Source organism: Sceloporus occidentalis, unplaced genomic scaffold (assembly GCF_023333645.1).
Source record: "Sceloporus occidentalis isolate IW3139 unplaced genomic scaffold, rSceOcc1.0.p SCAF_1, whole genome shotgun sequence".
Classification (NCBI taxonomy): domain Eukaryota; kingdom Metazoa; phylum Chordata; class Lepidosauria; order Squamata; family Phrynosomatidae; genus Sceloporus; species Sceloporus occidentalis.
The window spans coordinates 233,627,312-233,640,597 of NW_028316981.1; the positions used below are offsets into that span (position 1 = coordinate 233,627,312).

A 13,286-nucleotide genomic window follows, 5' to 3' on the forward strand; every position below is an offset into this window, starting at 1 on the left:
GAGGAAGGACTGCCCCTTCCGCCCCGCGCACCAATAGGGAGCCGGGGCAGGCCCCAGAGCACTCTGGGGCCTGTAGTTCTTTGCCGCCGCGTCGGCAAATCGGCTTGCCCGGCGATACGGGCAGCCGTCTTTTGTCCTTGCACTCTTTCCAGCAGCAAGTCCAGCATCAGGATATTAGAAACTGATTAGGATTGGATTTTAATTCTGTGCAGTGATGATTTCAAGGTTTGTATATGGCCTTTTAATGGATTTTTAATGTGTTTAATGTTTAGTGTTTTAACTTTATAAATTGTTTAACTTAAATAAGTTTTTAAAACAACTCTTATATTTATACTTTTATTAATGTAGTTTTCATCTGCATTGTTTTTAAATATATTATTAGGCACCTTGAGTCCCTTTATTGGGAGAAAGGCAGGATATAAATGAATTCAACAGTGATGGTGATGATGATGTTCCTAAGATCACAGGACTGCAGACTTGCTTTTGTTTTGCTTGTGTTTTTTAAAGTCCAATGTATACTTTGTATTAGTTTATAAAGAGGAAGATATCCTTTCAATCTGAATACATATATAACTTGCTTGATTAATTACGTTCTATTCTTAAAAGGTTAGAACTAGAGAAATAAAATCAGTGTTAAAAAAGAGAAAAGCACAACATTCCCACTGCTCATGTTAAATATTAGCTAGTAAGTATAGTTAGCCAATAACTTCTTCCTTATACAAAATAAGACTTAAAACACAAAACAATTTTTGAGGAAACAGGTTCCATTTACTTGCTGAGGCAAGTAAAATGCAGAAAAGGAAATAGATATTCAAGCATATGATGAAGTAAAGTCTGCTTTGAGTTCTAATGTGCAGAGTTTCTTTTTTCCTCCTCTCCAGTTTTTACCTAGATATTTTATTAGGCATTCCTGTTTCAGTCCTTAGAAACCTCAATGTTTTCATTTGCCCATACTCAGCAACTAAATAGTATTTCCATAGAAGGAGGTGATCTCATTGCTGTCTGCTTTAAACCAGCCAAGTTAATTACCTGCGGAGTATTGTTTGCGCTGGTCAGTGCTGGATAATTTCTTACCCTAGTTCCACTTGAAGAGAGACATTGTTCTTTGTACTGCTTTGTCAGTTTCTCGCAGACATTGCTGAGAGCGTATGCTTGATTACCTCATGGCACTGAGTTGCAAGCAGACCATGGAAATTAATACTGGATAATTTACTATGGATGCTTTGGAAAGCAAAATGCAAGGGAAGCCACAGTTGCAAGAGATGATGCACTAAGGAGCATACCATTTCCCATAACAAAAAGTAAATTAATAATATAAGCTCCTTCCTTTCCAAGATCAAACGGGTGATCAAACTCTGTGCCCAATATATGAGTGACCAGAGGAAGTGAATCACAGATTTATATCCCTTAGGAATCTTTATTGGTCATCATAAAAAGTTAATCTGGTTTTAGCTACTGTTTTTGTCTCCTGCTCCTCTTGTTATTAAGTGGGACTCAAAGCTCCTGCCATGAGCCTCTCAGGTTCTGAGAATTGTACTGTAACTGTACCGGTATTTAAAGCTACCAGGCCAGAATTGTCCCAGGTCTTGAGATTTCTGGATGAGAACCTGAATGCTAGGTCCTGTCTGTACTGGGCAGGATAGTCTGTGGGCGGCCTGGAGTATCCTGCCCCTGGAGCTGCTTCAACTTCCCCCTGTTACCTCAGGCCCTCCATTCCAATGCTGAATGGGTCCATCTCTGCTGCCTAGCATAGCAGCAGTGGCAAGTCGCTTACTCCTAAGGTCAGAACAAGATACCCAGCCTCGATCACATGGCTGGGTGCCCCATTCTGATGTCAGTGATTTGCCACCACCACGGTCGCACCAGGTGGCACAATGGGACATTTTAAATAGCCTCCCAGAAGCAGAATAGAAGAATGCAGCCAGAGAGAAACAGAGAAAACAAACATGTCAAGGAAGAAGGCCAGGCTTCATATGAAGCTTTTGGCTTGGACCATTGTGCTCCCCCTAAGTCATGCAAAGCTGAGAAGAGATACTTTTTGTACTACCTCTTCCACAGTCCCCCAGTTGTAATTTAGTAATTTAAAACAGCATTTATAATCCATGCCCAAATCTATCCCAACCTTTCCACTTGATGAGTGACATACTTTATGAGAGTCTTCCTTCACAGGATGCACGAAGGAATGTTTAACATCTTGAGGTTTTGCTCAAAAAGGCAGTTTTAATATTTTTTTTCAAACAAAACCTTAGTGTGAGATATAAAAAGCCATTGAGGGGGAATATATTCGCTGTATAAAACAAATTTTGTAAGCTGCAGCAGTAAAGAAAATACAAATCTCTTTAGAAGCCACATTCTTTGAAGATCGTTGTGGAATTCAGTTGCGTGTCAGAGATGATGGAGGCTTAGATATTAACTAACCAAAGAGTAGAAACAACAAAATAGGCAGGCTGAGGAATGAGGAACTGGGTAGATTAAAACATTTCCGTAAAGTATTTTGCTGTTTGCATTTGTTAATTATTAATGCTTAATTCTTGATGAATACAGTTTTGATTTATGTATAGGGTATCAGTTTGAAATAAAATCCTTATCTTATTTGCAGTGACTCCATTTTGTAGTTTCAGACAGTACCTTCTTGTCAATGTCTTAAGAGTGGCACCTGAACAGCTCTGATATGGTTGAGATAACATAATATTATATAGCAAATTATTTGAAGATCTGTTTGAGGAAAGATTAAAAATGTGATCCATTATTTGAAAAAAGATCAACAAGAAAGATCTTAGCCAACTTAGATTGCAGTCCTGGTAATAAGTATCTGGAAGCTAGTCCCATTAATTTTATGCTGAATACATATATAGAAACACTAAATGAATCCCCAAGATGCCTGCAAAGTTGTATGAGAAAATAATATTTAATTTGACATGCACATTTTGTGTGTTGATGACATCTACATCGCTATTTCCACATCTAGAATAAATCTAATTATAGCACAGAAATCCTAGATTCCACTAAGGTGATGTAATAATTTCAAAATGTTATGTCCCACCTTGGAAAAGCTGCTTTATAAAATTTCTACCATCCTCCAGCCAGCATGACCTCATCTTCTCTAAGCTTGTTTATGACAGGGCAACAAGGCTGAAAGGAAGTGTCACAACCTTGCAATTTACAAGGCTACATCTCTAAAATGTACTTCTACTCCTTTTGCTGCTTGTCTGAGTTGAATGGGTACTTTGCTGGTCCCGGACTCTAGTTCGGCCTATTCAACTAGCTGGACCCTGGTTCAGTTTGGAACAGCTGTGGTGTGTTTGTGGTAAAACACAGAGGGGATTTGTCTCCTCCATAGCAGTGGCTCAGCTATTCACTATTTACCACTCACAACACCTCATGAATACAGCTCTGAAACAGCTCTGTGCCACAATCTGCTCCTGGTCTTGTTTTTGCATAGACAGCAGGGCTTTTCTGTTTTCTGATTCCAATTACGGCGTGCCCACTCCATATGTGAGCACGCTATATGCAGCTTCCGGTTAATGCGGAAGCCACACTGCAATACTCTCAATGGTGCATGTGACCGCTGCATGCATGCACCATGCCGCCGCGTGCACGAGCCCATTCACTATAATGGGGCTTGAGCATAGATGGAATTCACCTTACGTGGGGTGCGTGTGTTTCGGAACAGATCCCCCTCGTAAGGCAAGGTTCCACTGTATGTAATTTATCTGATTTATGTATTAGTTGTCAGGTGATGCCCTTGTGTGCAGCTACCTCTTTAGTTGTCTGAAAAATGTGTTTTCAATAGACAAATAGATTGTTTCATAAAATTCAGTCAGTCACTCTTCGGTTTCATTTTTTGATCCTAGGCCATTTTTGCCTACAATCTTTGATTCTGCTCTACTTTTAGATACTCTAATAATTTCTTCCCAAGTGTTGTGAAAGTGCGGGGTACATTGTGTAGGGAGAGGCGTTTCTTCAAGTAACTCGGGCCCAAGCCATGTACGGCTTTGAAGGTAATAACCAACAGTTTATACTGCACCCGGAAGCTGATCAGCAGCCAGTGAAGAGATTTCAACACAGGTGTTATGTGGTCTGATCTAGATGTTCCAGTGACCAGTCTGGCTGCCGCATTTTCAACCACTTGAAGCTTCCAAACATGGTACAGAGGTAGCCCCATGTAGAGCGCATTACAGAAATCTAGACGAGACATTACCAGTGCATGTACCACTGTTTCAAAATCTTTTTGTCCAGGTGGGGGCACAGTTGGCGTATCAACATTAGGTTCCCCTGATCCATCCTTCTCACATTCCATGTTCCTATAATATGTACTGTGTAGCTTTGGACTTTCATCTCCTTTCTTGAGTATGTCAATAGCTGAACATCCTTTTGACCTTAGTCCAGTTGTGTCATTAGTACAGTGCTACTTGTACTTGTCCTCTGCTTGTCTCCAGTAGCTTGTTGAGTGCCTACTGACCTAGGAGTCTCATCTTCAGAGACTATCCCTTCTTTCAGTTTTGATGGTGTTATCATAAGGTCTTCAAGGTAGAAGGCTTCAGGATTGCCTTACCATTGTCTTGTTATGTGCAATACTAACAAGTGTTAGCTATGATGCCACTGCTTTGTCTTCAAGAGATCTTTCACCACTGCTGCTGTCCAGCAGCTATTTGGTATATTTAGGCCCTTTACAGAAAGGCCTGAAAGTCCGGCCTGAGGGCAGAGTCAGGGTGTCGCATTCAGGTGACACATGACCTGACTCCACCCTAGGATGCCATGATGCCACACGCCGCAGCACATGGTGTGCAGCGACATGGCACATCTCTGGTACTGCATCCAGATGACACAGCACCAAAGGAGCACCATATAGCTGTGCTGCGGCAGCTATGCCACTCTTTTGAGTGTGCAGAAAGGAGCCACTTTTTGCGGCTCCTTTTTGCACCCTCGAAAGGCTGGATCAGGGCCATGCCGTGAGATTGCTGCGGCTCCAGTCTGGCTAGGAATTCATGGCAGACTGTAGAGCTCCTTAGTCTGTTTCCTCAGCATAAGCATGTCTGACATGGGAGAACCTACCAGCAGGTGTTGGGCCCATAAATGCAAGTTTATATTACATAGGGGTCAGAACAGGTTAGCAAAAGGAGAGACAATCTGAGTCACTCCAAATATTTAACTTTATTATTACTACCACTCTGTCTAAACATGCTTGATTATGTAGTGCTAAGTGTTTTTACACTTTTGCCACACAAACTTTCAGTATCCTGCCAGCCCTCCAATGACAAGACTCCAGCTGGTGTGTTGTTCTGATAAGGAAGCCGTTGCCAGGGTGAGGCACTATCCCTGCCCTTTACCCTTCATTGTCACAAAGACCAGTGATTGGAAGTAATTGTTAACTACTTATACATAACTATTCACTCATAATTAATTCCTTTCCTCCCAGTACCAGAGATATAACTACATCATAGTACAAGTAAAGCTGAATGAGGAATAACTATTCTCTTTGCAATGTAATTATCACTTTTTAGTTATACCCACATTTCAGGCAGCAGAAACTGAGGGAACAGTAGAAGCCACTTAACTATTCCTCCTGTGATCCCTGGCCTTTTTCCTGGCCTGTACTTCCTAAATTAGCCTGCTACCCTCAGTTGCAGTAGGGGATCTTATCCCATTTCCAGTGCTGAGGTAAGGTACAACTGCCAGTCCAGTCAGTTTCTGTACATGGGACCAGTGAGGAGGGGACACCATTTTGTAATTAGGATAAAAAATGACCTTGGATGGCTTTGTGGCCCGTTACAAACAGGCATAAAGTACGGACTGGGTCCGTATTAGGATTGGAAAGGGGCGTCACTTCCGGATGCCCCTAACCCTAATACGGACCGAGTCCGTACAAAATGGCGGTGACCATTCCACACGGGGGGCGCCATGTTTACGTAGCAGACGTGCTGCATCTGCACGTCGCACGCGCATATGATGCTGTGAGTGTGCCATTGGTGCCTCGCGGCATCATATCCATGCCGCAAAGAGAAGCGCCTTTTTGGCGCTTCTTATTTGCAGTGCGGAGGAGCCTCGCAGTTTGGACGCTGGGGCTCCTCCGCGCTGCAAATGAAGGCGGCGGCAGACTGCCCCTTTTGGGCGGTCTGTAATGCGCCTATGATTTACGTTCCCCCAGAGTGCATCTACACTGTAGAAATAATGCAGTTAGACACCACTTTAACTGCCATGACTTCTACAGAACGCTGGGATTTGTAGTTTTCTTAGGCACCAGCAGTCTTTGGCAGAGAAGGCTAGAGGCCTTGTAAAACTACAAATCCCAGGTTTTCATAGGGAGCTACAGCACTTAAAGTGGTGTCAAACTGCATTATTGCTACGGTGTAGATGCATCTCCAGACAGCCTTCATCCATTTACCATACTGGTTGCGGTTGAGAAGTGTTGTAGCCCAAACCCTCTAATGGGCACCAGCCTGGGAAAGCATAACAGTACATTATTCCAATATTAGCCTTGACCATTGATGTACTGCTGGGGTTATTGGACTGCAGCTCCCACCATTCCTCATTCCTAATTCCTTGCAGTCCAACAACATCTGGAGGGCATCATGATTCTCACTCCTGATGTAGTATGACTTTACCCTAGTTTTAAATCTGATACAGTATACTGTGGACCCTCGGTATCCACGGATTTGCTTTCCATGGATTTCAGCATCTGTGGATTAAAATGAAGAAAGATTTTTTTAAAATGCCTGAGATTAAGGCAGCCAGACTGAGAAGCAGTCTCATGGCAGGAAGGGAGGCTGGGGCAGGAAGGCCCAGTCATTATGAACACATTCTTTCTGCTTCTTCTGCAGTTTGGCTTGGAACAACTGGCGTGCTCCCAGGAAGCAGGAAGAATCCAGGCATAGTGTTCCTGCAGCATTGCAAACCAAAGCCCCAGTGCCCAGGATAGATTTAAAAGAGACATGCAGCATTGCAAACCAAGCTGCAGCTCCTGAGACATGCAGCATTTCAAACCAAGGCCCCACTTCCTGGGATAGGTTCAAATCAGACACCACAAACCAAAGCCCCCCTTCCTGGGATAGGTTCACTTTTCTCTCTTATAATCATTCCAGGATAGGTTCAAATCAGCCAAGTGGGACAGGGAGGCAAGCAGGAACACCATGCCTACATTCTTCCTGCTTCCTGGGAGCACACCAGCTGCCCCTTCTGAGCCAAACTGCAGCAGAAGCAAAAAGAATGTGTGCTTGGTGCCCAGAGCTCCCTGACCAAGCCTGAGACTGCTTCTCTGCCTGGCTGCCTAACCTCATTTAAAATTGAATTTTAAAGAGTGACTTGACCATCCACAGTTTTTGGTGTCCCTTGATACGGTTGCATTCCATATAGCCATTTAAGTTTAAAAGGCTCTTAACTCATGTATGACCCTGTATATTCATAACATTGAAATTCTAGCACTAAATTGATCTATAATGTTAGGTTCTTGCCTCTTACATAGTTGTGTTTGTAAAATATGTGTAAGATAACGTGAGACTGGTGTTTTTTAAATGGATGAAACAATTGTATAGAAGCGGATTAGTTCTCAAATGGTTCCACTTCTACAAATACATAGTTCTTCTTTAATTCTTTCTGAATATATGACTGTTTATATATTACGTATTTTAAATACCCTGGGCTGGAGGGGTTGCTAGATTGCGTATGAAAAGTGAAGGTATTATGTGTCTGTATTAAAGGTTCCCTGACTGCTAATATGTCTGACATTTTGGCATTTAACTCCTGATGAGCTCATGTTTAATCAGGTACAAGCTGTCTAATTACATGGTTTCAAATGTTCTGTTTGAACAGTTAGACAGTGTGATGTTGTCACCACCCTGAAAAGAAACCTGATAACCTCACTGTCATTTGCTAAATGTTTGAAATTCAGGTTAAATGAATGTTGCTTTTATTTAACAGTGATAGATAACATGTAAGTGGCACTGTTTTGTTATGCAGGAAACAGGAAAGCCTCTATGTGTATTTGCCAAGATTCTGAGATATTTCACCAGACAAAGTGACTGTTCTTTTCAAGGCTATTTGCTTTTTGTTTTAAAACTCCCAACAAGTTTTGATAGCTAAACTATACGTTTCTTTCTTTTAAAAAGCCTTGGAGTCTTATTTTAAAGTTTTCAAAACTGAGATACAATATCCAACAGGAATGTGCTTCTGTTGACAGTAAATGTCCTTTGTTAATTTGTTTCATCATCTGACTGATGAATGATTTAATTGGTTTGGAGCATGCCTTTTGGGGGGTTCTAAAATGTAAAGGCTTTATTATTTAGCTTTAATAGTGCAGCTTGCTTAAAAATACACAGCCACCTTCTGATTTTCCTGGCATATTTCAGTTTTGAGCTACTGGGGCCTGTGTACATGGGCCTTAAAGGCTGGCTTGGGGGCAGAGTTGAGGGTAGCGTCTACACGACGCACACCCTGGAACCATCCCAAGCGTGGCGTGATGCTGTGCACCGCACTGCATGGGACATAGCATCACAGTGCTCCTCTGGCACTGCGTCAGTACGACGCAGTGCCAAAGGAGCGCCGTAAAGCTGCGGCGCCATGGTTATCGCACCCTTTCTGCAGCTCCTTTTCGCACCCTGGAAAGGCCAGATTGGGTCTGCGGTGTGCGGTTGCCACGGTCCCAATCTGGCTGTAAAAAGAGTGGTTGGAGGCCGCCCCTTTGGGGCTGTCTCTACAGCCCCTGGGTATACTTTCTGTCTTGCATTGTTCTAGGTACAAGAGAGATGGTTAAAGGGGGAAAACGTTTCTTTATTATCTCACTTTTCTCTCTTATAATCATTCAGATTCTCTCATGTTTTTACAACCAGTTTGTTGCACAGTTTATGCATTATGTTTGTTGAGAAACAATAACAATATATAGGCTTTATTCCCACTATGATTTAAAGTGAATTGCTGATCAGGTTATATGACCATCGTTCCCATTTGAAACCAGTTCCCATGCCACTGTGATCGGTTTCAATCGCGATGAAGCAATTGAGGCAAACGCAAAAAACCTGCTCTTTCCCGACACTAGTTCTTTGGTGATTATTTTGAAAAGAATTGATTCTGAAGTGTGTTTAACAAGTGGGAACGACGTATCTGAATCGCATCACTCTGGAGGAGAGGGACTAATGGCAGAGGAGTATTTATCATCCCTCCTCAGGTTTTGGTAGATCCTCCATTCCCCCCCCCCCCCCCCAGCGCTGCCTTTGTGCTTCTCATGTGACCTATGGGTGTATGATTTTTTCTAAAAAAAATAAAACTGATAGAAGATTTGATTCATCGCTTTACGCAGACTTGAGTGTACGTGCTCAAGCCGCAGGGAGCGTGCGGGGTGGCGTGTCCCATTCAAATGAATGGGGCACACGCCCGTGGTGCCCCGTGCGCTCCTGCGCATACGTGTAATTAGCCTTACGCGGGGGGGTCTGGAACGGATCCCCGCATAAGGCAAGGACCCACTGTACTTAAAATCAGTGAGGCAAGTAGTTGTAAAAATAATGGATCGAATAGTCTATCCATTATATATATAGTTCCCAAGTCGGGCTGCGCGGATTGCTACTTACATCACTGATGACTGACATGCATTTTAAAGCAGCACAAACTTGTGGGGATGGCAATCATGCCAAAAATGAAGCAATTACAAGGGGACAATTAAAAGATCCACTTTCATAGTGGGAGCAATGGACCTTTTGGAATCAATTTACCAACATGGAGTGAAGGCCAATCGCAAATTGGTTTAAATGTAAGTTGAAATGAGCCCATACTACAGTTTTTTGTGGGTTTTCCGGGCTATGTGGCCATGTTCTAGAAGAGTTTATTCCTGACATTTCGCCAGCATCTGTGGCTGGCATCTTCAGAGAATTTCTGAAGATGGCAGCCATAGATGCTGGCGAAACATCAGGAATAAACACTTCTAGAACATGGCCACATAGTCTAAAAAACCCACAAAAATCTATGGATGCCGGCCATGAAAGCCTTCGACTTCACAGCCCATACTACCCTTCTGATTTGTTAGTTCCCTATTACCTATTCAGTATACAGTAAAAGAGAAGATAAATATTAAGATTGGCCTCATTAATAAGGATTAAAGGCACCATGGCATTCAAAGTGAAAACAGCAGCATAAAAACTACCATTGTAAATCAGCAAAAAATCTCCACTTGTACTAAGGTTGACTGTGTGCTGCAAAAATAATGCAGTTTGACACTGATTTAAACTGCTGTGGCTACATGCTGTGGAATCCTGGGATTTGATATTGTTGTGGCACTGGCACTTTCTGACAGAGAAGACTAAATATCTCACAAAGCTACAGATCCCAGAATACCACAGCATTGAGCCATGGCAGTTAAAGCTGTGTCAAACTGCATTAATTCTGCAGTACAGATTTAGCCTAAGGGTCTAAAGGAAATTATCTTGATGAATTTCTTCAAGGAGGCGATTCCATCAAAGAGGCAGTGAGAACTACATCGGAAACTAGGGCAGGGCTCTGGTGGATCATTTTAGCTGTCAAAGTGGGTTTTAAGAGAAGGGGGTGCTTCCTCTGACTTCTGATACTGGTTCTCAGTCTCTGATTCTGGACTCTCAGAAGCCTCAGACACCATGAGACATAATGGTCAGGTACCCTGGGAGACGAAACATCGTAAGGGCCAAAGACTGAGAATCACTGCCCCAAAATATTCTGGGTTATGTCCAGATGTTTCCTGCAGTAGAAAAGTATGGTGGCTACACACATGTGCCTTGATATTGTTCAGACACGGTAGTACTGGGGGAGTATTTTCATGGATGATGTTTATATTTAGTATTGTGTTATCAAATTAGTTTTCCATAAATGCACAATCTCTACAAAGACTAATTTTAATGGTCCATTGGTGTCACCATAGTATTTCAGAATTGTTGTCCACTAAGAGGGGTTTTAAAGTATTTGCCTAGAATCTTTACCTGTCAGAAAATTATAAAGTATTAAACCAGTTTACTAGGGAAATAATTGCTATTCTCTAGTTTTGTACTGCATTACATTTTGCACTTTGATAAATTATTTCCCACAAATTACTGCAATAAAACTACACTGATAGACTGTAATGCTTTTAGTGTGAGTACAGAGGATGGGATACCTTTTGCTTTGTAATTTAACATTAAACACCCGTATTGAAATTGTAATGGTCTGTTTTTCTTATGATCAAAAACATCAAGTCTTCCATGCTTGTGTGTGTTTGTCATGCATATATGCAAGCTTTATAGCATGACTTGTGTGTTTCATCCATGATATCTGAAATTACTGTTTTGTCCACTGTTGAATTTCTTGTTGAATTCATGAATTTCCTGTAGTTTATGGGCAAATATGACATTAAAAGAGCATATAGCAATTGTTTCTATAACTGCAAAATATCTGTTTAAAATATATAGAACTTACATTGTTCTCAGAACCATAAACTGGAGGGGGACATTTTTAGTCTTTATATTGTTACTCATATTGTAAATATTCATTTCATTAATTTTTAAGTTACATGAATGTTAAACTCATGAACTCTGTATAAATAAATCATTTAAAATTTCAGTATTTGGATTTGTAACTCCAAGCCTTTCTCAAAAGCAAATCCTTTTAGGTAGAATGAAAGTAGAAATGAGATCTGCAAAACTGATCAAAAAGTATTATTTAATTAATGTATTGTTAAAGTATTGAACTTGCTAAATCAAATAGGTATTCCAATTCATTCTGCATTGTTCTCCATTTTAAAATCAACCTCTTCGCTTTCTATTTTTGATTCACAGTTCCTTTCACATGTTTTCTCTTTTTCTCTCATTCTCTCCCTCTCCCTCTCTCTCAGAGTACAGTAACTATAATGAAACAAGGTGTAAATAACTTCAAAGTTTTTTCTCAACGTACCAAGAAATGGTGTGGGTTAACTAGTTCATAAACTGTCCCGAGAACTTTGATAAAGTAATAAATAATTCTGTGAAACTATGTGCACATATGAAAAACATGACTGAAAGATTTAACAGATTCCTCTGTTTTTAGGGGCTGTTGCCTGTGGTCCTCGGTGCAAGTCCATTGGAAAAAGCAGCTGCAAGAACTTAATAGTCACCAGCAGTCCAATGATGGTTCAGAGACTGGGACCGCTGTCTCCTGATGTGCAACAGGTCTCTTCAGCATGCAACCAAATCAGTCCTAGCTTACAGAGAGCTATGAATGCTGCAAACCTAAATATACCTCCATCTGATACAAGGTCTTGAATTACATTTCTTCTGTTTAGTTTGCATGCTAGAGCAGACTTTTGCATCATTCACTTTAGAAAGAAGTGGGAATCCATCAGGGATTGGAGAACCATGTTTGGATCTTCTGGATCTTTGGCAGGCCACACTGGACATGCCTGGTGGTGACAGGAAATGATATTTTGGGCACACAAAAGTCATTTTCAATCACATTTAGATTCTTTTTCTTTCTGCTTTTGGGTAGGGGAGAAACAAAATCACGTTCATAAGCAAAATGGCCTTCTGGAGGTTTGTTTTTTGCTGGAAAAGAGTGTGTGTGTATATATATTTAAATTCAGAGTTTGATACAGGGCTGGAAGGGACAAAAGTCCTTGGGACCTTCAGGGGCTACTATTTGCTCTTAAGCTGTGTGATTTCTACCCTTTTAAAATGGTCCATCATCCTATAGGTAGTTTAGAGTAGAAACCATAGTTCAGAACTCAACGAAAATCCAAATACTGTCATTGAGACATCTTTCTTAGTTCCATAGGGATGTGGTGGCTTAGTGGTTAAGGCGTCTGTTCTGACGATCAAAAGATTGGAAAGTTGGCACTTTGAGGCCGGAGTGCTGCACGATGGGGTGAGCTCCTGTCACTCGTCCCAGCTTCTCTCAACCTAGCAGTTCAAAAGCATGTAAAAATGCAAGTAGATAAATAGGTACCACTTCAGTGGGAAGTTAACAGCGTTCAGTGCAGTCATCCTGGCCACATGATGACTGGAGTTGTCTTCAGACAATGCTGGCTCTTTGGCTTAGTAATGGAGATGGGCACCGCACCCTACAGTTGGTTATGACGAGACATTCATGTCAAGGGGAAACCTTTACCTTTGTAGGACATGCATGATTTATAAATGCTGATATTCAACATGTCTCCTTTAAGATTACTCCAGTATGCAGGAGTTATTAATGGTAATAACATTACAGTTGGCCCTTCTTATACACGGATTTTTTATACACGGATTCAAGCATACACAGTTTGAAAATGTTCCAAAAAAGTATAAATTTACCTTGATTTTCCATTTTTATAAGGGACACCATTTTGC

General features: G+C 41.4%; 1 protein-coding gene across 2 annotated transcripts in view; it reads left to right on the forward strand.

The window, feature by feature from the left end:
- Positions 1 to 13,286, forward strand: part of GLIS3 (GLIS family zinc finger 3) — a 182,493-nt gene that overhangs the window by 36,351 nt on the left and 132,856 nt on the right. For both annotated transcript variants that reach the window (XM_089511795.1, XM_089511805.1), the window contains exon 2: positions 12,013 to 12,220. In XM_089511795.1, the coding sequence (XP_089367921.1) occupies positions 12,013 to 12,220 (208 nt within the window). The remainder of the gene's footprint in view (positions 1 to 12,012; positions 12,221 to 13,286) is intronic.